This window comes from Papilio polytes, unplaced genomic scaffold (genome assembly GCF_000836215.1).
Source record: "Papilio polytes unplaced genomic scaffold, Ppol_1.0 DF824102.1, whole genome shotgun sequence".
Taxonomy (NCBI): Eukaryota; Metazoa; Arthropoda; class Insecta; order Lepidoptera; family Papilionidae; genus Papilio; species Papilio polytes.
Genome location: NW_013525102.1, coordinates 6,580,226 through 6,604,969, shown reverse-complemented (window position 1 = coordinate 6,604,969; position 24,744 = coordinate 6,580,226). Strand labels below are relative to the sequence as shown.

At 37.0% G+C, this 24,744-nt stretch overlaps 2 protein-coding genes and 1 non-coding gene across 4 annotated transcripts; 2 read left to right on the top strand and 1 right to left on the bottom strand.

Annotated features, from left to right (window-relative positions):
• Nucleotides 1-227: 227 nt before the first annotated feature.
• Trnai-aau lies at nt 228-301 on the top strand. Its single transcript has one exon. It is a non-coding gene; the product is annotated as a tRNA-Ile (tRNA).
• A 794-nt stretch (nt 302-1,095) lies between these two features.
• On the bottom strand, nt 1,096-11,821 carry LOC106099660 (coiled-coil and C2 domain-containing protein 1-like). 2 transcript variants are annotated; one of them, XM_013278259.1, is made up of 14 exons: nt 11,605-11,821; nt 11,233-11,440; nt 10,098-10,314; nt 9,261-9,544; nt 8,601-8,822; nt 8,417-8,511; nt 8,060-8,227; nt 7,193-7,397; nt 6,635-6,773; nt 5,795-6,016; nt 4,403-4,580; nt 3,335-3,486; nt 2,345-2,459; nt 1,096-1,837 (listed from the first exon to the last, which is right to left on the bottom strand). In XM_013278259.1, the coding sequence occupies exons 1-14, from the start codon at nt 11,647-11,649 to the stop codon at nt 1,718-1,720; spliced, it is 2,370 nt and encodes a 789-aa protein (XP_013133713.1). In that variant the 5' UTR covers nt 11,650-11,821; the 3' UTR covers nt 1,096-1,717. The 2 variants fall into 2 exon arrangements, with proteins under 2 accessions (XP_013133713.1, XP_013133714.1); XM_013278260.1 differs by having other exon boundaries at nt 2,345-2,435.
• Nucleotides 11,822-12,335: 514 nt separating this feature from the next.
• On the top strand, nt 12,336-23,165 carry LOC106099661 (cytoplasmic dynein 1 light intermediate chain 2). Its single transcript, XM_013278261.1, has 9 exons — nt 12,336-12,511; nt 12,757-12,947; nt 13,209-13,412; nt 16,994-17,205; nt 17,822-18,051; nt 19,872-19,983; nt 20,536-20,676; nt 21,338-21,601; nt 22,396-23,165. The coding sequence occupies exons 1-8, from the start codon at nt 12,438-12,440 to the stop codon at nt 21,590-21,592; spliced, it is 1,419 nt and encodes a 472-aa protein (XP_013133715.1). The 5' UTR covers nt 12,336-12,437; the 3' UTR covers nt 21,593-21,601; nt 22,396-23,165.
• The last annotated feature ends 1,579 nt before the right edge of the window (nt 23,166-24,744 follow it).

Sequence of the window (24,744 nt, the reverse complement as noted above, 5' to 3'; positions counted from 1 at the left end):
CGTCATTCATTTTATTTGCGCAATTTTCATTTTATCGGCTTAGATTATACGTGTCTAATACTACATCAATATTTTTGTATTTCATTAAGGGCACATTTCTCTAATATTCTACCATTTAAATCCAAATTATGAGTAATCTAGGTAAAAATAAAACTACCTTTTATACCACATGCTTAAAATAAGAATAAAAATGAACTCGAATCAATATTTCCAGCTGATGCCACAACGGCCCATTAGCTCAGTTGGTTAGAGCGTCGTGCTAATAACGCGAAGGTCGCGGGTTCGATCCCCTCATGGGCCAATTATTTTTTTGTCTATTTTTTTTAGTAACTAAAAATTACACAGAATTCATTTGACCCTTCCTTGTCCTTCCTGCCACTTATGTTTTTTTCTGGATAAATATCAAATTAAATAAGGAAGCTACACATAATTTGAAATATTCCTATTTGTAGTAACAATAAATTGATCAAATATACTTTTAACATTAAATAAAGATTAATTCACACGACAGTATTAATCGATTATATATTGTTTGTTATATAAATTACAAACATAAATCATGCATCATTCACTGTATATAATATACTAAGCAAATATCGTGACTCGCAAATCATTTACAATACAGCAGATTCAAACATTATGTATTATGCCGATAAATTCTAGTTCTTCATCGAACAAATTAATTTACCACGATATTGTCCAAACCGGCGAAAATATTTACTTATCAAACTAACAGTCATTACCGCCATCTAGTGGACAAATTACTTGATCACGATCTTCTGCCGGTTAAAACTGGATTTTACCTTGGGGCAGTTTTTCCTTGATCTTTAGACGTGACTGACCTACATTTTGTTAAAACCTGATTTGGTTATAAAATTCATTTTGCGGAAAAATATGGAACTGATTTATTTGCATACATAAACCAGATGTATTAGCGATAGTGGCGCCACTTGGCCCGGTTTTTTATTAGACTAATAAAACTAATAGATGCGCCTGGTCTGATTTAATACATTTTTCAATTACATATAAGTGTGTAAAATAAAAGATTTTGTTTTAAAATAACATTTATTTATTGATACAGATTTATACAACATATCTACAATAATTACAACGCCAATAAATATAGCAATAGGCACTTGGAAATTAAATAATTATAACTTGAATAAAAGACAAAACATTTTTATGTACATATTTGGACAGATTTGAACATTTACAAATAAATTCCCCTAGCCATTTACAACTATTAATAGTATGTACTTTCATTATACGTTGAAAGAGGTTATTTGACAATAAAATCCTCTTTATGTAAACTATTTAAAAAAATAAAGTCTATTTTGTGATCATTGTAAAGCTGTAAAATACACAAATAAAACCGCAATATTTAATAACCTCAAATCTCAAGTTCCTTAAAATATACTTAATTGTTAAATTAAGAGATTACTATTTATTTCATTTTTCAGACCCCATAGTTATCAAAATGGAGGTAATCTACAACTGCGGTCATAGCTTCTGTAGAAGCTATATAGCTTTGTCATAATATAAATTAATCTATCAAAAGGCGACAAAACAAAAATTTTAGGAATATCGAACAGTTTAAGCGGTTATCTAAAACAAAGTAACCGCTATCAAATAACAAAATGGTATAGTCCCTCAGTGGACAGGGTAGGGGACTCAGTAGGGTATGCCAGCAAGCTTGTATCTAGTTTTAATGCGGCAGTTAGCTGTCAATGACAAGCCAGCGATGCGAGGTCTTGTCTACCTGTTGCTGCAGCAGCGGCGAGCGCACGCGCAGCTTCACCTCCAAGGAGCCGCCCGCGGCGCGCCGCCCCTCCATCAACTATTACAATATATACGAAACAATTCCAATTTATGTAGAATTCGAATTTAAATGATCCTATTATAATGTAATGAATGAATAAACGTATTGTTTATAATTTATCTTACGACTGAATACTGTAAATTTACGGCCGTACTTGAACTCAAAATTTCATTAAAATTTGCGGCCCAAGTTTAATACGTATCAGTATTAGGCAGTAAAATTATAATTGTGAACGCACAGATATAGACCATTTACAAATGGTTTTTATTTGCGCAGGTATAGTCGGGAACAAAAATTAGTTTTCTCATATAATAACATGACCGAAGGAAAAATGAACGAAATTATTCAATACTAGCTGTTGGCGATTTCGTGAAAAAATAGTTAAAAACCCTGCATTACACTGATAACATAGCGTTTTAATAGTGAAAGAATTTGAAATCGGCCCAGTACTTTCCGAGTTATTTTAATCCAAAAATACAAATCATTCCTATTTATAATATTAGTATAGATGTAAATAAGACTGACCGGGATCGCTTCGTTCAAGGTGACCTGGGTCTCCAGCGGCGCCAGCTTGAGTGCGGCGGTGGCGAGCAGCGCGTCCCGACTGAACCAGCCGCTGCAACACCACACCGCGTCACATCTGCACACCCGCGCCCCGCACACACGCTACTACACCACTCTATACAACATGCATGGACCCACAAGCGGACAGGTGAACACCGTTGGAGGGATATAAAGAATACAGTTCGAGAGAGGTGAGGAATACAGCTCGAGGGATGTGAAGGATACATTTCGAGGGAGGTGAAGAATAAATTTCGAGGGATGTGAAGGATACAGTTCGAGGGAGGTGAAGAATAAATTTCGAGGGAGGTGAAAAATACAGTTCGAGGGAGTTGAAGAATACAGTTCGAGGGAGGTGAAGAATACAGATGGAAGGAAGTAAAGAATACAGTTCTAGGGGTATGAAGAATACAGTTCTAGGGAGGTGAAGAATACAGTTCGAGGGATGTGAAGAATACAGTTCAAGGGGTGTGAAGAATACATTTCGAGGGAGTTAAAGAATGCAGTTCTAGGGTCGTGAAGAATACAGTTCGAGGGAAGTGAAGAATACAGTTGGAGGGATGTGATTTTGATTTGAATGCAATTGGAATTGATAAATACAATTACCGATACAGCCGGGGAAAAAGTCTTAAAGCTACAAAGCAAGTTATACTTTATGGTCTACTAAAGTAGTAAGGGATGAACACATTAACTGTACAACTAAAAAAGCTCTACATATACAAAATAAACATACAAAATAAAACCATAACTAATTTTAAATGATATCTTTTAGTATGACATTAGAAACACCCATTACAGTAAATCTAGCAAGAAAATTTTCAAATATTTATAAAATCAGCAACAAAATGATTTTTAGATTTAAATCAAGCATGTACAAGTCTCAAACAATATTGATATTGCATTTTTGTGCGTTTTACTGACTTTTAAACGCAAACAGCATTAATCAAGACTCACCCTCTGGAATAAACTTCGAATTTGATAGCGTGTCGTTTAAAGACACGCAGACATTGTCTGTTGTTGCGTTGTATCGGCAGAGTGAAGACCGCCTCGTACTGCGGACTGTTCGTGTCCTTCACTGTACCGGTGCGGTCGGATACTGGCGCTTCCTGCAATGTTCGCAGTCGGGGAAATATATTTCCTATCCACTTTTCACACTCACAATAAGAAACTTATCTATACTTAATATTATAAAGAGGAAAGTTTGTATTTTTTGGATTACCGAATGTACTGAAATAACACAAAAACTACTGGGCTGATATCGAAGATTCTTGCACCATTAAAAAGCTATGTTATCACTGAGTAAGATAGGCTATATTTATTTTTTGCGGACGAAGTCGCGAGCAGTGAGGCGCTACTATTGGTTGGTTGTTATTTGATATAGAAAAAAGATTTTGTGACGTTTAACTTAGATAAAGGGGCTCTAGTGAGTTAGTCTATATATTAACTGTGGTAGTGCCCGCTTTAACATCTTCGCACTGCAGGGCCGGCTCGCTCGGTGTATACAACGACCACACAGAAAACAGGCGTGAAGTGGGAGCAATTCCGCGTTTCGTCTGATGAGTGTGGTGCCGGAGGCCTAATTTTGGTCCCTTTTCCTTAGAGGGACGGATGGGAAGGAAAAGTGGATTTGACGGCAGAGGAGACGCATAGGAAGAGGAAATATCCTCTTTATGTGCGTCTCCTTCCACCGTCGATTAAGGGTAGGCAACGCATCTGCAATTGCGGATGTCTATGGGCAGCGGTCGCTACGCCATATCGGCGGTTTTAAGTGGCCGCTTGCTCGTTTGCCACCTTATGATATATAGAAAACATGTCGAACGATTAACTTTCTAAATGAAATTCAATTTAAAGGGGGAAGCGAATTTTACTCTTTGACTGAAGTCGGTTCCAATGTACAATCAAAGAAATCCGCAGTGATCCACTTATAAAAATACTCCTTGCAATGGTTTGTTTTTCCTTCGTCTCTTCTCTTTAGAATTATAGAGATAACAACATATTATAAACTTTGTGACTTTTTCTTACCTGTGGATAAGGGAAATCGAATTTAACGTATGTATCGATTTCTTTAGGGTTGGGCACGTTGTACGCGATGCCGCGCACGATACTCAGCTCTAACTCGTTCTCGTTAAGGTCCGTGTTGCACTGCACTACGGAGAACACTTTATTCTCGTAGTGGAACTTCGGCGGGTCGTGGCCTAAGCTGGAAATTAATTTATTATACAAGATTTTTTTTTAGAATACAATGAACTAGCTGTTGTTAGCGACTTGGCTTGCGTAACATTAAATATAAAAATATAGTCTTACTGATAACGTGGCTTTTTAATGGTGAATGAATTTTTGACTAACCTAGTAGTTTTTAAGTTACTTCAATACATAAAGAAATACAACCAATGAGCGTCAGTGGCTCTGTGGTTTAAGCACTTGACTTGTAATCTACAGGTCTTGGGTTCGAATCCCGCTATACCAATGTGATTTTCGATTTTTCGAATTTTCATATGTACATAATTTACCCGATTTAAAAGATATGTTTAAAGTCAACCCGCAGTGGGCCAGCGTGGTTGACTATGGCCTAGTCACCTAGTAAATGTACTATTGTAATAGGCAAGATGTTTTATCTTGATATTTTAGGAAAATAATCCTGGAGTAACATATAACATAATTTATCTGTTAACTTAGGCTACATTTTAATTCTTGAAAAAAAAAAAAACATTATAAAATATAGCCTATTTCATTTAAAAAAAAAAAACAAAAGCAAGAACCCTATGTGTTCTTCCAGACTATTCTCTACATCGATGATAAATTTTGTCTAGATCCTTTCAGCCGTTTAGGCTAGAAACTCTTAACAAACAAACATCCATCCATCCAAATTTTCGCATTTATAATATTTTTGAAATATGATGATAATTTATGATGCGGAAGGCGAAGGACCGCAATCTGTGGAAGGTATTGGGAAATTTACAGTGGTAGTGCCCGCTTTAACATGTTAGCACTGCAGGGCCGGCACGCCCCCCTTAGTACCATGACCACACAGAAGACAGGCGTGAAGTGGAAGCAATTCCGTGTTTCGTCTGATGGTGCCGGAGGCCTAATTTAAGTCCCTTTCTCTTTACCACCCTTATCTCATAAGGAGAGGATGGGAAGGGGAAGTGGATTTGATGGTGGAGGAGATGCATAGGAAGGGGAAATATCCTCTTTATGTGCGTCTCCTCCTCCATCGGATAAGGGTCGGCAACGCATCTGCAATTGCGAATGTCTATGGGCAGCGGTCGCTTCGCCATTTAGGCGGATTCAGGTGGCTGCTTGCTCGTCTGCCACCTTATGATATAAAAAAGGCCTATGCCCAACAGTGGGCAGATAAAAGCTGTTGATGATGGTAATTTCTTAGAAGTGTTGTGCTAGCTAATTTATAATTACCTTTTAGCGACAACCACGACATCTAAGTCCTGTTTGACAGTATTAGCGAGTTGTTCGAAGCGGTGCATGTCTGCGAGGTGTCCGAGCGCGCGGCAGTGCTCCTTGTGGCGCAGGCACTGCTGCAGCTGCGCCGTCAGCTGCCGCTGCAGCCGCGACAGCACATCCTCCTCTTCTGCATCCGTCTCTAACTCATCGCAGTCTTCTTTTGATACTATATCGAAGCTGGAATTGTAGGATAAACCCCTCTATAACGTCGCGCTATAATATCCCCTATAACACGTTTTACAACACAAAAGAGAGGAATCGCGTTATAAAAGGTTCCTTTAAAAAATCGCGTTATATGGGTGTATGGAGTGAGTTCTAGGGAGTTTATTGTAGTGTTTTAATTAAAGGTAGCTGTTGACTGTGACTCCGCATTTAGTTAAAATTAACTAAGCCTTTGTGTTCTTCCAATGTTCTATATCCTTTGAACCGAACTAGCGGACCTCATTAACACGAAAAAGTAGCCTATGATATTTTAATAATAATAATAATAAATTTAATCCATTCAGAAGGCAAACATGATACATTTAATTACATAGTTGACAAAAATAATGACAGAGGGAAAAAAAATTTACAAACGTCAAAAAAAAATGATACATACATATGTACACAATAATAGACATCAAATTTATGATTTTTTTAACTAAGTTTGACATATCATTATTAAAATCAGTGTCGTTGCAAGAAAAAAGGCATTTTATCTGTAAGTGGCACACCGCAAATTTCTCCAACTGTACATTACTGAGACAACAGACAGAATCAATATTTATCCAGATATTCATGTTTTACTGTACTCACGTCTGTTCGATCTGTTTCTTTTCCCTGGGCGGCAGGGGCAGGGACGTGAGGTCGACGAGCAGTCCGCCGCGCGCCGCCTCTATCACGGAGTCGAAACCCTTCGCTGCCCGCAGATACTCTTTAGCCTGGCTAATGTTGCCTGCAAATGTTTATTTATCAACTAACGCACTCAGAGACATTTAATGCTTAATTAAACTGGTTCGTAATGTAGTTGTAACTATGACTGGTTAGTGCAGTAAAACTGAAGCTAAAAAGCTACAAATTAAGGGTATAAATCAGTTTTACTTTTCTGAATAATTTATTTATAATATTTTATTGTTTTATGTTATTGATTTATCATACTAATATTATAAATGCGAATGTTTAGATGGATGGATGTTTAAAAGAGTTTGTAGCCTAAATTGCTGAATGGATCTAGACGAAATTTAGCATAGATGTAGAGGATAGTCTGGAAGAGCATATAGCCTACTCACTATGTTTTTTTCTTATTCCACGCTGACGGAGTCGCGGGCGAAAGTTGATTACTAATAAAATATTTGTATCGTAAGACATATTTACCTTCTCTCTTAGCATTGAGCGCGGCTTCTTTGAATTCTTTCTGCTTGTGAAGTAAGAAGGTCAGCTGGCGGTCGTGGCGGGAGGTCGCAGTGGAGGGAGAGGTGGAGGGCGACGTGGAAGGGGCTGTGGAGGGGTGTGGCGAGGCGGGGGCGGGGGCTGCGCGGGGAGGGGCCCGCGGCGCGGCGGGGGACGCGTGTCCACTACCCTGGAATTAACATACAATTGTCTTGCCTAGTAACATTAAATAGAAAGAAAATAAGTTGGGTATACCCTTATACGTGGGAATACTACTATTGAACTGTTACGTAGTGGTGAGTTACTACTTGAGCGTGGGCAATTAGACCACATTTACTATAACGTGGGCAACGGAGTTTATTCCCACCTGTGGGCTATGTAGTCATAATTACTGAACAGTGGTGCGTACCCGCTGGTCGTGGGCATTGTAACTCACCTGTTCAGTGGGCAGTGGTACGTACCCGCTAGGCGTGGGCAATGTATCTCACCTGTTCAGTGGGCAGTGGTGCGTACCCGCTGGGGGTGGACAATGTAACTCACCTGTTCAGTGAGCAGTGGTGCGTACCCGCTGGGCGTGGGCAATGTAACTCACCTGTTCAGTGGGCAGTGGTGCGTACCCGCTGGGCGTGGGCAATGTAACTCACCTGTTCAGTGAGCAGTGGTGCATACCCTCTGGGCGTGGGCAATGTAACTCACCTGTTTAGTGGGCAGTGGTGCGTACCCGCTGGGCGTGGGCAATGTAACTCACCTGTTCAGTGAGCAGTGGTGCGTACCCTCTGGGCGTGGGCAATGTAACTCACCTGTTCAGTGAGCAGTGGTGCGTACCCGCTGGGCGTGGGCAATGTAACTCACCTGTTCAGTGGGCAGTGGTGCGTACCCGCTGGGCGTGGGCAGTTCGTCTACCGGCAGTGGGCGTCCGGCCGCGTGGAGTCGTATCGCGTCCTGGTACTGCTTCACGATACGCCCCATACGACGAGCTTTAGACGAATTACCTTGCTCTTTAGCTTTCGCTTCTTGATCCTATAAACCAAAGCTTTGTTTCAATAAATTGGTTTCAATGCGTAAAGAACACAATGGTGCGAATAAACGCACAAAATTATCCAAAGGCAAAATTGGATATTGCTAAAATTCTTCTTTGAAACATTTATCCTATTCCTAGGATTTTTAAAGTACTTTAATATTATTATGAGATTTTTAATTAAACATTACCTGGAATGCAGCAAGTCTTTGTTTTAAAGCTTCAGCCAGTGTCGACGCGGTTATCAAACCTGCAGGTTCAGGTGTTGGCTCCAGAGGACTTGCTTCTGTTAATTTAAGGGTATTTAAATTAATGTTACTAGCGTTCAATTCTGTTTTTTTAATTTGAATTTATTTGTTTTAATTTTGTACATACCCGTAGAGTTCTGCACACTTTCTTCACCCTTTTGTTGGGACTTGAATGCAGCAGCGATGGCTTCAGGTGTAGGCAATTCGCTTAGGTCCATCTCTTGACCAGCCTTGTACGCGTCCACCACCAGCTCAAACTGCTTTACCACCTTCAGGTGTTCCAGTGCTAGTGCTTTGTCCCCAGAATGCTTACACGATAATGCCGCAGCTTTAAACTCTTCTTTACGTCCTGAAAAATTATTAAATACCCTACAATTTTTGATTTAAATTTTTACTTTTTAATGATTTTATGAATGTTTTTGTTTATGATTATTTTTAGTGTTATTCGTGAATACTTAACAATTAGCGACTTTACAACATTTAACAAATTATTATATTCTTAACTCTCTTATAAAGCGGAGTGATTTGTAATTTTGTATCTCAAAAACTAGTGGGTTTATTTCAAAAATTCTTTCACCATTAAAAAGCTACATTATCAGTAAGTAACAAAGGGCAAATAGTTTATTATTTTATTAATCTCACGCGGGCGAAGTCGCGATCAACAGTACTATAAATAACAATAATAATTTTCTTGATTTCATCGGAAATATGTTAATTAACCATAGAGTAAACATATAGCAAAATTTTATTACATTGATATTTCAATATAACATAAGTAAAAACTTACTTAATATAATCTGCAAACCCTCTTGTCTCTCTGAGCTGATCCCTTGTGATTCCACTCTCGGAGGTGGGGGTGGAGGCTCCATTGGTTCCGGGGCTATTGGTAGCTCCTCGGCTTCTGGAGCTGGCACGGTCCTTGGCGGAGCACTTGGTATAGGTTCAGCTGCAGGTTGCTCCGGGGCTGATTTGCCGAGAGTGACTGGAGGTGGTATATCTTCATTCTTGATAGGTCTGCCCGCTTTAGCCTGCTTCAGTAGATCATTGAGGGTTTTTAAACCACGCCCGAATCTGTATATACAAGATTAGAAGTAACTTCAATTATTATAAGGTGACTTGTCATATCTTTCATTAGCATACTACTGTCTTTAAAGTTTTAGTTGTTAAGATTCATAAGCAAGTTTCTAGTGGACCCGAGGTCACTTAGACCATTTAATATTGCTATTATAAATGACTTGCTGTTGCTGGCAACTTCGTCCGCGTGAAATTAAAAAATAATAAAACTCAAATTCCCTCTTTATAATATTAGTAGCAACGAAGCATAGCTACCACAAAAAGGTCTAAGTATTAAGATGTTGGTTATCGGACTCACCTGAAGGAGTTGGGGACAACTGCCTCTAGACAAAGCCTAGATCAATTTCCACCAACATTTTACTGTGTTATTTACATTTATCTACAACTAAAAAAAGAAAAATAAAAGTAGCCTATGTTTTCTTCCAGACTATCCTTTACATCTATGCCAAGTTTCAACGAAATCCGTTCAGCCGTTTAGGCTACAAACTCTAACAAACATCCATCCTTCCATCCATCTAAACTTTCACATTTATAATATTAGTAACATTACCTTCTAGCACGGCTACTCTCTCCACTGTCCTTAGCATGTTTCTCAGCTGCACTATAATTAGTTATTCTGTCTTGTAACACACTGATAACACTACTGTCAGTACTTCCCGGTGGCGGGGGCGCGGGACGGGCGGCACGGGGCGGGGGAGGGGGTGCCTCATCATCATCTATGGCAAGCTCTTTCAGCTCACTTAGAAGGTCAGGGTCATCATCATCACCTGTTTAGGAAAAACCAGATTTTCAAAGGTATTTAAGCTTTTAAGGTAACTGCAGAAGTATATTAGGTTTGGACAATTGCGGATGTTCATGGGCAGTGGTCACTTTCTGTTTCGGTGGATTCAGGTGGCCACTTGCTCATTTGCCTACTTATACAATAAAACAATAAAAAAAAAAGGTAAAACGCAAAATGAGGATTTCCTTAATTGAATAGAGGAAGTCTCAAATGAAACAGTCATCAGTGTGATTCATTTTGAATTGTATAATAATAGCAGTTATATCTTGGATTAACTACAAAAAAAAATCACTATGTATGGCGAGAAACCCTATATGTCAATGTGCCTGTTTTTTTGTTAAAAAAGATTAATAAGATCATAGACCTGCCATAAAACCATCTATTCTCAATTTTCTGAACACTCCATAAAATTTTGTTGTAATTAATGCTACAACTTGTGTGACTGAAATTGTTGTAGTATTAAAAAGTTGCCAATGGTTTGTTATCTAGTTATTATGAACTTTTTTACTTATATATTACTAGTTTTCACCTGCGACTATGTCCGCATGGTATTAGGAAAACAAAACCAAGTAACCTATGTGTTCTTCCAGACTATCCTCTATGTGTATGCCAAATTTCATTGAGATCCGTTCAGCAGTTTAGGCTACAAACTCTAACAAATATTCATCCATCCATCCATCTGAACTTTCACATTTCTAATATTAGTATGAAGTATGATTTACCTATACATGATACTGGATACATATTTTGCTTATCAATTAGATTTTGACTTCTGTTAATTTAAAGTTCAAAGAAAAAATTGTATCTTTGTAATGAGCAAAAAATTTGAATTTAAAATAACAAAAAAAATGTTTTCCATAATATCTTACATACAGATGTGTTATTTTAATGTCATATATCCTACCTGATCCTTCATCATCAGAGGGAATGTCTTTTAGGCTCTCAGCAATCATAGCATCTAGATTTGTTACTGGTACTGGTGCAGGTTTCTTGGGCCTCCGAGCTCCTCCACCACTGATAGCTGCCAATTCAGCTTCCAGATCTATGTCGTCATCAGAAAGATCAAGAGGTTCGTCTCCATCGTCAAAGTCTGGGATGTCTAGTAGACCAAACTACAACAATAAGATAAATCATAATTTAGTACTTAATACTTGTTGGAAAATACTAAGCCTTTAAAATAATATTCCTATTAGTTTTATGGTAAAGGTTATGAAGTTTCATGTATTTTAATCATTAATCAATTGAACTTTCTAAGACAAAACAAATAATGACTCACTTGGGACAAGTTGCTCTTTTTTCCACTACTCGGTTTTCGAGACATTGTACCTGATGGCTAAGGTCAATTAAAATAAAGCTTTAATAACAATGTAGTCGGTCGGTGTGTTATAAGATTCAAGTACAAAAGATTTAATTAAATTTGGTATTTTCAATTTTCTACTCAGTTTTTGACTTTGTCTACACAACAATTTCCAACTGACATTAAATTAATGAATGACAATGAATGAATTGATCAGTGAATGTCAATGTGACAAATAAATGTCAAATCCAAAACCATAAGCTATATTGTACTTTTTTTACTTTTTTAAGAGTAATGTTGAATGGAATGTAAGCAACACTGATTCAGACCAATTTTAATCTGTAATGATCACCGAGTGCAAATTCTATTTTATATCCTCTTTGATTAATTCCTATGTCCCTCAAAATTATAACTTCTATTTGCGCCCTCTCATCCCTTTTTCTACTTTTTTTTTTGCGAGAATTTTCTCTATTTAGAGTGAAGATTAAACGCTGCTATTTCATGCACTTTGAATAAGACTTACTCGATACTCGGTAAATGAGAACTCACAAGACGTGACAAATTATGTAAACTTGTTGTTTAGTAAGTTAAACGCCTTGTTTTTAATCTAATGATCATAATATTTACCAGATTTGTACAATAAGATTTTTTTTGTGGAAAGTACTAATTTTGCAGCACTTTATAATGTTTTGAGTCTATCCATCTACGCTCTACCTGTCTGTTGTCTGTGGTGAGAGTGACGTATGAACAGCCGAAACGAAAACGAAAGAAAAGCCCTCAGTGCCGTTGTTATCTTCTAAAATTCCTGAAGAATGGAGACAAACGGCCAGGCTAATGGGCTTAAATCCAGAAAGAAAGACAACAGTGATGGGAAAGACAATTTATGGTAATGGTTAATTGTTATTTCACGGGTAACATACAGCATCCATGTAGGGTATCCAATGTGTCACACCTACGTGATGTCAAGATTCTTACCTGAGAACTATACGACCTAGCTGCGACGAACACCTTTTGTGTGTTAAAAAGTTCTAATGTTCAGTGCAACATTCCATTCCATACATAAACATGTGGACTTCTGTGTTTGAGGTAATATGTGATCTTCAATAAAATTACGGTGATTGTCTCTTCTAGGTCTGCGATTTTAGAAGAAGTTCAAAACCAGGGTAATACTAAGCTACCTTCAAACAAGAATGTATTAGTTTTGGGAGATAACGAAACTGGTAAAACCACACTCATAGCTAAGTTACAAGGAGTTGAAGACCCAAAGAAAGGGTCAGCACTAGAATATGCATATATAGATGTAAGAGATGAATATCGTGATGGTAAGTATTTAGATTATATCAAATATGATTCTTATTAGAAAATGAAATTTTCCTATTGTTTTCGATTAATCTCTGTAAACATGATTTTACATCATCAAAACAAAAAACCTTGCATTTTGAATGAAAACAGAACATATTTAAAAGCAGTACAGAGTGACTATTGTCAACTTAAACTGCTACATGAATACAATTGCTGAAAAGCTAGTATTGTAAATAATGTTTGTTTTTATTAAGTTTGATACAATATTTCTCTTGTTTTAGACCACACAAGGCTCAGTGTATGGGTGTTGGATGGAGATCCAGGCCACACAAATCTGCTCAAGTTTGCATTAAATGAGGACACATTCCCACACACTCTGGTCATATTCACAGTAGCGATGACCACACCTTGGGGTTTATTAGATCAATTACAAAGCTGGGCATCAATGCTTGGCGATCACATAGACAAATTAGATCTCACACCTGGTAAGTGTAACAGATAATATTTCTTCTGACTAGGTGTCTTAAAAATAGAATTAGTGGCATATGTTTTCTCCACGGAAGTTTTTACCTGAGCTGAATTTTATTCAGATGCTATCAGCTTTCCAAGATATGTGGTAAACATCTATCCTTCCAAATATTCACACTTATAATATGTTTTAGTAAGATGAAATAGTAAATGGATGGTATTATCAATTTTCTAATAGATAAGTAAGTTAGTGTCTGGGTAAACACAAAACATTTGGAACCAATTTTCAAGGCAGGCAGCTTTATAAGTATTTTTTCTGCCAATAACCCACGGTGTAAAGCACTGTTTTAATTTGCTTCAAAATAATTGAGGAAATTATTTAAACTATACTTATTTCATTATTTTATTTTATGTAAAGAAAGTTTCCAGTTCATTAAATCCTAGGTCAATTTTGTCTCCTTATCATTTGAACTTTCATAGTCATATAATATTATTAAATATTTGAAGATTGTATTTAGTCCTTTGTGATTTATACATTGAAATACTTATGGATACAAATCAATAAGTATAATGTATAAACATAACACAACTTCTTGTCTACTATTGGATGTATGAAATAATGACCGAAATGCTTAAGAAGTCTCGTTTTAGTCAATTATTTTTATGAGAGTTGTTAAGCACTTGACCATACCATAATCTATACATCCAGGTTTGAACCACTAGATATAAAATTTTTTATCAATTTACGAGTTTCACCTGTACATTTAGCTGGCTTTTACAGTGACAAAACACATTGCGATGCAACCTGCACATTTTAGTGTAGAAATTCAAAGACATGAAGTCAATCCGCACTGTGCCAGTGTGCTATATTATGGGCTGTTCACCCCCTAACTTAATTAGTCTCAGAGCCCCTTGGTGGGGATGAAATGTGAGCTGATGATTCACATTTTTTTCATGTTGAAATTAACTTTGAATGTCTTATCAGAGATTTTGTGTAAGAGATTTCTTTACTAGACATTTACAATATAAGCCTTTGATTTGATCCCTCAATAAACTTATATTGATTGAACTTGTATTTACATACATGATACTTTGTAATTATTCATATTTAGTTTTTTTTTGAGCATGTAAAAACTATGCTGACAAACATTGTGATAATCACAGATTCCATCCATAATAAAAGATTGCCAAAACCCTTCATATAACATTACAAATTTTTATATGAAATTAATGAGATATTAAAAAAAAAAAACTTTTCACTAGTTGATAGATTGCTATTATAAAGAATTTATAATGCGTTGTTTAGTTTACGATGCAAATATTTCCGTTAAGATTGTATAATAGATCCGGATTACGTATCATACTAAAAAGGAGCTTAAAGCTAAAGCTTTAAGTTTAAAATTCCTTATACTGTATGCTATTCAAAGACGCTACTAGAATATTAAGGTCCAACATAATGTTTATTTCTTGACGCTGACTCATTTTGTTACGTCAGTGGCGTCTTAGCTTAATATTAAAACCAGCTGCTTTGTTTAGTCATTTTGCCGACAGGTTACGTTTGATCAGTTTAATATGTATATTCACAGCTGGGATGTAAAACTGTTTAACGAAATCGATATTAATGTCAAGGTCAGAGGGTACAAATTGAAATTTTCGATGTGATTTAGAACAGGGAGAGAGACAGAATTAGGAATAGATTGCGCGAAAGGTGACATGTAGTAGGGGATACGGTATTTTGCGTGACGTAACGATGACATGATCAAGAAGGGAGTGATGACTGAGATGATGGATGATGGATGATGGATGATAACACACACAAAAACTTTTTACGTCGACTCTACGAAAGTAGAATAATAAGTACTTGGTCTTTCTCATTTTTCTGCGTCGACTTTTCCTACTTATTAGACTATATCTACCTGCGTTGTGTCGGTCTACTAAACTATATCCGTCTTTATAAGGCTTCTAAAGGTCTTGTCCTCGTTATATTTTCGGGTATTTAGACCAGGTGGGTGACCGGTAATCAAATCGCTTGATATTTGAACACTAGATAACAATATCCGAAATCTTTGTCGTGTGATATCCTCAAAATATTATAAATAATCTTTGAAAGTCTGTTTGTTCTTAATTCTATGGTAATTTGTAGTTCTTAACTCTATAACGTTTACTTCATGTAATTAAAAATCATAGACAATTAACATATTAAAGATACGTTACAATTATATCTCATTAGAATAATTTATTTCCAGTTAGTGAGCTTTTTGAAGTTTTAACGGGATTCTGTTTCCGGAACTCACCAGTTTGTTACACTTTGCTTATTGGATAACACTTTAAAATTAGTTGATTTACAGTTTTTACAGGGAGTAGGATAAGGTAGGGGAGATGATGAAATAAATTTTATTATCGTCATCAGCCCAATTTACATCCGTTAAGGCACAGTCAACCACGGGAGCTTATTGCGGATTGGTTGACTTTGAATTTCTTCGTTAATATGTGCAGGTTGCATTATGATATAAATAATAATATTTCATTCAAATTCATTACGTAAATTTGATAAATTTTCTGAGCGTAAGAAGTCCCCTCAGTAAGGAAAGTTTTTTACTATTCAAATAGATTTTAAACATTTCGGCTGTGAAGTGCATGTGGCGGGCTGGCGGGTGCGATGCTCTCGTCTGCAATTAATTTGTGAAAGTGCACGGTCGCGGGAAATGACCGCCGTTGACTAAATACATCACTGAAATTGCAACGTTTTTGCAACCAGGAAACTGAATAGCGACGATTCATATTTTTTCAAGACTTTTTACAGTACTAGTAAAGCAATCTTAATGCACGTTGCTTTCAAATTAAGACCTCATCTTACTAATATAATTATACGAAAATTTAGATGCATAGATGTTTGTTAGAGTTTGTAGCTCATGCTACTGAAAGGATCTCGATAAAATTTGACACCTGGAAGAACATAGGCTACTTACTTGTCTTTTCAATTACACGCGGACGGTGTCGCGGGTGCCTGCCAGTTCGGCTATAAAATAATCTTTATAAAGTAAACAAGCTATGCCATTTACAAAGGAAGCGACTGACCAATTACAATTGAAATTTGTCAGTTAATTACAATGACGTCAGCATCATTGTCCGTGATATCTTCAGTATCACAATGATTATACACAATAATAGTTTATAGATTTGCAATTTGTAAACCAACATACAAGAATATTCCCAAAGGGTCTTCAAAAGATGAAGGCAATCAAGGGGGGCAAGCTCTAGGTAGTCGTAAATTCTAATATACAATCCCTAGAGTCCTACATAAATAATTAGAATCAATCTGCCAGTTTTTCATTAAAAATTACTATAATAAGCATATTCTCTTTGGAATAAGGATTTTACTACAGCCTTCTTGATTATCGGCCTTCCCTACTTCAATGTTCGGGTCGTGACGCCCGTGAAGACAAAGCTTTTAGGTCTGGTCTTTCTCTTCTTGATTTATATTATTAAATTGTAATTGTTACAGTTTTCATTATAAAAACATATACAAAAACATATCGTATGTTATAGTGCAATCGAACAAGCATATCGTCCCTGTATCTTAGCGTGTTCTTTCCAGAACAAAGGTTGGATAGCAAGAAAGTACAGACGCAGAAGTGGCAGCGGTATACGGAGCCTGGTGATGAGCTGGAGCCGGCTGCTTCACCGATGAAGCGATCCTCACGCAACCTGGCTGATGAACTGGCTCATGATGATGATGACGACGCGCCATTACCGGAAGCCGTGCTCACCACGAATTTAGGACTGGATATTGTCGTCGTTGTTACTAAGGTAAGGATTGCTAGTGAACTACAGAAATGTAAAATTAAATTGACATATTTTTCTCTCTTCAATTCTATTATTGTTTTGGAAAGTGTTTAAATTGATTACAAACATATCTATTTATATTTCAATTGCAATCTTAGAACGCTCACACTGTTGACTAAACTATATCAACGGTTTAGTCTCGTTTTGATTCCTATGAGTTTATATGGAAGTGTGCACACTACTCGATTTTTAGTTGTGCAACTAAACAGTTGAATTCGCTGCGAAACAATCGACAATCGCACAACAGTTTGCTAGTTTAGTCAAAGTGCGTCTGCTCTTTTAAAGGTAATATTGTTTAGATCTCATTTCAATTGAAATTCAGCACATTTATTTGTAGTAAACTAGCTTTCGCCCGCGACTCCGTCTGCGTGGAATAAAAACAACAAAAGCGAGTAGAATATGTGTTCTTCTAGACTATACTCTACATCTGTGCCAGATTTGATCGAAATCGGTATAGCCGATTAGGCTACAAACTAACAAAAATCCATCTAAACTTTCGCATTTATAATATTAGCATGAAGTATGATTGTTTTTTTTTACGCTGTTATGACTTTTAACGCTGTAATATTACCTCTGGTAGACGGACTACATGAGCACATTAGAGAAGGAGCACGACTACCGCGATGAACACTTCGACTTCATGCAGCAATGGGTGCGGCGCTTCTGTCTGCAGTACGGTGCTGCGCTATTCTATACCAGCGCCAAGGAGGACAAGAACTGCGATCTGTTATACAAATACCTTACGCACAGGATATACGGACTGCCTTTCCGTACGCCGGCACTTATAGTGGAAAAGGATGCGGTGCTCATGTGAGTATAGACTGAACTTCTTTTTTCTAGGTCTGTGTAATTGAGATGCAATGGACAATGCAGGATAACCTACAATCTAAAAATTGTAATTAACTTAAGTAAATAGGTTCTGCAGTTTTTACTGTGCAGTCGAACTTAATAAAAATTGTTTTTTTATTGACGTAAGGTGGCAAACGAGCAAGCGGCCACCCGAATCCGCCAAAATGGCGAAGCGACCGCTGCCCATAGACATCCGCAATTGCAGATGCGATGCCTACCCTTATCCGACGAAGGAGGAGACGCACATAAAGAGGGTATCTCACCTTCCTATGCATCTCCTCCACTGTCAAATCCACATCCCCTTCCCATCCTCTCCTTATGAGAAAAGGGTGGTAAGGAGTAAGGCATATAAATTAGGCCTCCGGCACCACACTCATCAGAAGAAACACGGAATTACTTCCATTTCACGACTGTCTTCTGTGTGGTCGTGGTACTACACCGGGCGTGCCAGCCCATTCGTGCTAAGATGTTAAAGCGGGCACTACCACTATTAAAATTGTTATAGTTAGTAAAATATCAAATGGTAGACATGTTAAAATAATCTAGAATATTATCAAAATTCTCTTAAAGGGCATGTATGTATTAGTGAGGGGGACAGACGTAATGTATTTTGTCTAGACAAGGGATGACTTAGACTTTTGGTAGTTAAAATCAATAAAATACAATGCATATCTGTTTAGAATACATTACTTTTTAGGTAAAAATTCTATTATATTTATTTCATGTTGCATTTTGTTAGATTGCGTGCGACCCTAATAATAACAGTAAACGTATATTTGCGAACCCCTGGTCAAGTCAATCGATGGAAACTAGACGAAAATCTAAACATATAAGTGGCTAAATACACTTAAGTGTGAAAGCCAAAAAGAAAAAAAACATCTAAGTAATAACATTTAAATTATTTGTGGACATTACGTATGTGCGTTGCTTATAACAAAAGGACAATTAAAAAAAACTGTAAACTTTGTTTTTATTTCTTCGGGACGAAGTTACGACCATAAGTTGGTTATAAATCTTACAGTAGCATTTTACTTATTATTTGTTGAATATCTAAAAAATAAGAGTAAAAGTAGAGAATTGCATTGCATCTGTATTGTGATAGAAATGAGTCATTTGGCGCGTGTCAACGTGACTCATAGATCGATAGTCTGCGCTGCATACTGCGATAAATTTATTCCCTATATTTTTACGCTTGAGGTTTTTAATACAAAAGTTAACAGGAAAGTCACATCGAAATGTTTATTAAAAAATTTGCGTAACACATCATCAACAGGTTTTTGCCCTCCACATCATCAACTTGTCCTTATCCCTTATGGAGGGTCGGCACAGTATGTTGCTCTTCCATACATCTCTATCAGTCGTCGTACCTGAAACCACACCTTTCTTAAGCATATCCTATTTCACACAATCCATCCATACTTTCTTCGGTCTTTTCCTTTGTAGCCATCGACATTTTTCTCCTCCACATAACTATCATACGTCATCTCAGTCATCACTCCCTTTTTGATCATGGTATGGGTTACACATCTCAGATAATTTAATAAGTTACTTGCTTATGTCCTATTTTAGACTGTAATTCCTCTCTGTACACAATTTTCATCCAGATTCGTTAAGCCACTATTAAGTTGTTTTAGATTTAGATTAGGTAAATCTATATATTCAATCATTCGCACTTGTACATCATAATTCACCCCCGTAACTTAAAGGGTTAAGCAGAGGCTTCCATTTCGCACATTACTGTTTTTCGTACACATTAAGTAAAAATAAATTCGGTTTTCCAGTCCAGCGGGATGGGACAGTATGAAGAAGATCAGCATATTGTATGAAAATATGCAGTCGTGCAAGCCTGATGATTACTACCGGGATATCATCGTGCAGCCCGCCACCAGGAAAGTCAGTATATACCGCATTTTATATTTCATTCACTATACATCCCCATGTTAGGGGTGACTAGGCCATAGTCAACCACGCTGGCCTATTGCAGGTTAACTTCACACGTGTCTTTTAATTTCTTCGCCGATATGCAGACATTAGGATGTTTTCCTTCACCCTAAGAACTTCAGGTAAATTATCTTCTAAGGAAGAAAATCACATTGGCATGTGGCCAGATTCGAACTCAGGACCTGGGAATTACAAGTCAAGTGCTCAAGTCCTGGCTACCGACGTTCTGATTTCATTCGTTTTTATGATTGAGTGAAATAAAATAGAACATAATATACATTTATTGCTAGAAAAAAAGAAACAAAAGAATTATAATCTTACTAACATTATAAATGGGAAGGTTTAGATGGATGGATGGAGGGATGGATGTTTGTTAAAGTTTGTAGTCTAAACGGCTGAATGGATCTTGATGAAATTTGTCTTAGATGTAGATAGTCTGGAAGAACACATAGGCTACTTAATGAAGCAGCACGGTACAGCTCGTAACATAAATATTGTGTGTAGAGCGGCGGACTGCGCGAGGCGGAGGTGTGCGCGGAGGACGAGCAGGCCTTCCTGCAGCGGCAGCTCGCCGCGCTGCAGGCCGGCACGCCCGCGCCGCGCGCCGACTCCCCGCTGCGGGCCGCGCAGCGCACCGCCGCACAGGTACACACGCACGCACACACACACCCACCCACACACATACACACTCACTTACGCACACTCGCACGCACACACAAAATTAACATGGTGAAGTCCAAAACTTTATCATATATGATTTAAAGAAACAGTACAATCTCTAGATACAAGTAATAAACGACGAAGGCAATTAAACTCTTACAAAATATAATAACAACCAATGATAACTACCGAAACATCCAAATGTTATGGGAATCTGAAGATATTGTGTGGGTAAGGATTATATGGCAGTAACATTTTATAACATCAAAATTCCTCAAAAAAAAATACATGTGCTGATACATCAGCATGATTTTCTGACTTTAGAGCTACGGCCATGATGATGCTAACTTAACATCTTAAGTTTCAATCGTTATTTATTCTGAACACAGTGTTGAATAATAAAGTATAATTACTAACTCGTCAATTCTCAAAGTTGTATCAATTTAAATACTAAACAGTCACTACAGTCACTTAAATTAGCATATATTTTGGTTTATAGCCAAACTCTAAAAACTAGCAGGTCTATCAATGTCCAAAAAAAAACATAAGATGCTTGTATATCTATACAAGAATCACGCTATAGCGCTATCTATTATTTCATCTCAGAAACAACATGCGATAGTCTTGTAATTCATGTTTTTAACAGTTGGACGGCACAAAGATCATGGGCGGCGGTACTCCCGGCAACGAAGGCGTGCTGGCCAACTTCTTCAACTCGCTGTTATACAAGAAGACTGGTTCCCCCGGCGTGGGCGTGGGCGTGGGCGGGCCGCGCGCAGACGCCTCGCCCGCAGCCGCCGCCGCCGCGCGCTCCGACGCCGCGGCAGAGCTGGACCGCCTCACCCGCGCCAAGCGCGCGCCGCACCCCGCGCCGCTCGACCTCAACGCATCCGACTGCTAGCCAGATACCGTCAGTATTATATACCTAGCTGTTCCCGTGCGGCTTCATCCGCATGAAATTTACCCCCTAAGTTAAATGGCGTGAAAATATATAGCCTAAAGCGTGACGTAAGTGTAGGGCTTTTTATTAAAAAGAGTATAATTCAAAAATATGCTGTAATTGCTGACATCTTAGGCAGTAAAGTGTATGTTTACGCTTTATTATAACAGTATAATTAAAACTCACTTTTTAGTGTTATCGATACCAGTGTAGCACAACACTATATCATTATCGTACATGTCCCATCAAGTCACTTTTCCTTTATGTTAAGAATATCGATACAGGTGAAGCACAACACTAGATGATTGACGTCCCCCGTCCCTATTACATCTGTCAATGTCAATCTGAAGTATGTAGGATAAACGCGCCATACTTGACTGTATTTGGTAGACTTAGTATTGAAGTAGAATAACGTTTTTACCATTATGGTATTGTTTAAATTACTATAAATTTTAGCTAGGGTATCCAACGTTAAGTGCGACTAGATCTTAGTCGTTGGCTCACTGCGGGGTACTCTTCATATTTTAGAATTTCTTCGCAGATATGTTGAGGCATCGCAATATTTTCCTTTACAGTGAGGAAGTCGGGTAAATTATGTACATACAAAATTCGAGAATCACATTAGTACATATATGACAGGATTCGAACCCAGATCCTGTTGATTACTGTTCAAGTGCTTAAACCACTGAGCAATCGACGCTATTGTTATTAAATTGGTCTTTGTAAATGTTCATCTAATTAATACATCGATGTTTTAATTTCAGATAAGATTAATGCGGCGAGCGAACACAAACTCAGTGTAGCTCCGGCTCCCGACAGCGACGCTTGCGCACCGCGCCAACTGTCTCAACCTTACTCTATACATTGCTGGCTTGTACTTGGTTGTCGACGCACCGGTGACCGCACGCAGCGATGTAACTCGGACACATCTGTATCGACTGTTTCGACTGCTGTGATTGGTCGGCCGGTCGCGACGGACGACGGCTATTGGTGGAATACTGTGACGTCATAGCGCGGTGACGCCGCGTAATATCGGCAAAGAGTGATTATTAATGTATTGTTTATATAAAGGATTAGATGTATTGTAAATTTAATTTTGGTACGAGCAGGCCATTTTCCTCGTAATGATATTTCATATTTACACTCCGAAAGTTATAAAAAAAATAAAATATAGAATTCTGTCAAATGTCAATGAAATAACTAATAAAACACAATTTTAGTATAATTTATTTTACTTAGTTATGCGGAAAATGTGTCCTGTCTACCATTAGGAGCAACTTTGTAATACATTTCCATTACACTACAGTGAAGTCGAAAAGCGGAAATTATTTCCTATTTCATAATTGTTTTATTTGTAATATGTTTTTTAATGATATTAATTAAGTATTTATTTAGTTAGCCTCAAGTGTAACTGGTTAAGATTATGTGACGGCAACAATACGTATTTAGTAATAACAATTTTAAGACAGGCGATAGTTGTCAGGAACATTTTCATACGGTTCGTCCGTCGTTTCTGTGGTAATAATGTTCAAACTTTACATTTTTCCAAAACTAATAATACTTGAACTCTCTGTTCTTCGGTGTTCTATACCAAACAGGGGTCAAATGCAGTTCTAGAATATTCTATAGACTAAACCGCAGTAAGGACGGGCCTTCTGTACTTAAATATAGGAATGGTTCAGAAATGAGATAACGTGATCTTCTGTGAAGACTGGCCGTGAATTAATTACTATTTTACAAAACTGTCCGATTCTATTTTGAACAAAGACAACAATGATTTACGCAAAATTCGCGAATTTTATAATCTACCCTTTTTGATATGGCAACACTGAAAAAATTACCAATTTAATAGTTTTTGAGAGGTCTGTGTTGCCATGTATTAATTTTATTACGCGTACAAAATTGTGATATTTATGTTTGTTGCCGTGTATGAACGTTTTAATTTCTGTTGCGCGCATTACTGCGGTCGGCAGCTACTCTGACGTTTTATTGAATATTTCTTATTTGATAATAGTCAATATTGAAAATAAGGTAACTAATATGCATAGATAGACCTTTACGTTTCACGACTAGTAAAAACATACTTTTTTTACGCAATAGAAAAGTCATTGAGTGATGATTATTCGTATTTGCGTGCTTAAAATCTCGTAATAAAAAATACTGAAGAGGTAGGTCTTCATCTAAATTATCAATTATTTAATTCGTTTGCACAAGTTATTTTGGTTTAAAAACACAAAACTAATATAATTTTTGTTACTCCGAAATATGTATTGGAATTTTTTGAGATTATTTTACTAATAATATCGAAAAAAAACCGAATGTGATATAATTTGTAAGGGACTATCTATGTATTTGGAATTTCGTCAAAACAGTTTTTCATGTCATTGTTCATTCGCTCGATTAAAATGTCGCGTAAACTTAAAATTAATGGTGACCTTTGTTGCTCTTTGTAGCCGAATTTATTTATTTTTAATTCACTAATCTTTGGGAGATTATTTTTATATCTGGCCACATTTAATTGAAAAATGTACGATAATGAGTGTATACATTTTTTTGTAATTCGATTTTTTTTTGTGGTGCAATACAGAACATTCCAAACATGGTTTGGTGCTTATTATTTTAGTAAAATTATCGAATATAAATCTGGAGTTTCATTTTTTAATATATCGCCCGTTTAAGTTTCGTTCACAAACAATCGGTTAGTGATTCTCTTAAGCACTAAAGGTCACTATTATTAAAAAGTTTACATTTAAGAAAACGCCATTTAGACCACAGACCATATCGTAGGTACTTAATCTTGTAGCTTTGGAAAAAATATTATCGATGGATATAATGGGCTTAGCTTTCCGAATCCAATTCCTAAACTTAAGTATTTATGTTAATTATTAATCTTTTGGATTCGTAACTTATTAACTTGAGTAATATAGTGTAGTTGTAAAGTAGTATTACTATTAATATGACAAACTTATTTAGATTAAGTTTTTGTTTTACGGCAGCTAATCAATTATTAAATAGATTAAATTATAATAATAACTAATAAGGCTCCCAATATCTTGAATTTAATATTTTAATTTCTAAATGGTAACCCTCAGTATTTTGCATATGACAATACC

Bases quoted from the DNA above. Each gene is read 5' to 3' on its own strand.
- LOC106099660 (XM_013278259.1), bottom strand. From the start codon at position 11,649: ATGTCTCGAAAACCGAGTAGTGGAAAAAAGAGCAACTTGTCCCAA. The intron at 8,823-9,260 runs GTAAGTTTTTAC...ATAATTTTTCAG, and splicing joins GGGTTTGCAGATTATATTAA to GACGTAAAGAAGAGTTTAAA. The intron at 6,774-7,192 runs GTAAATATGTCT...AAACATTTGCAG, and splicing joins GCTCAATGCTAAGAGAGAAG to GCAACATTAGCCAGGCTAAA.
- LOC106099661 (XM_013278261.1), top strand. From the start codon at position 12,438: ATGGAGACAAACGGCCAGGCTAATGGGCTTAAATCCAGAAAGAAAGAC. The intron at 18,052-19,871 runs GTGAGTATAGAC...TCGGTTTTCCAG, and splicing joins GAAAAGGATGCGGTGCTCAT to TCCAGCGGGATGGGACAGTA. The intron at 20,677-21,337 runs GTACACACGCAC...TGTTTTTAACAG, and splicing joins CGCAGCGCACCGCCGCACAG to TTGGACGGCACAAAGATCAT.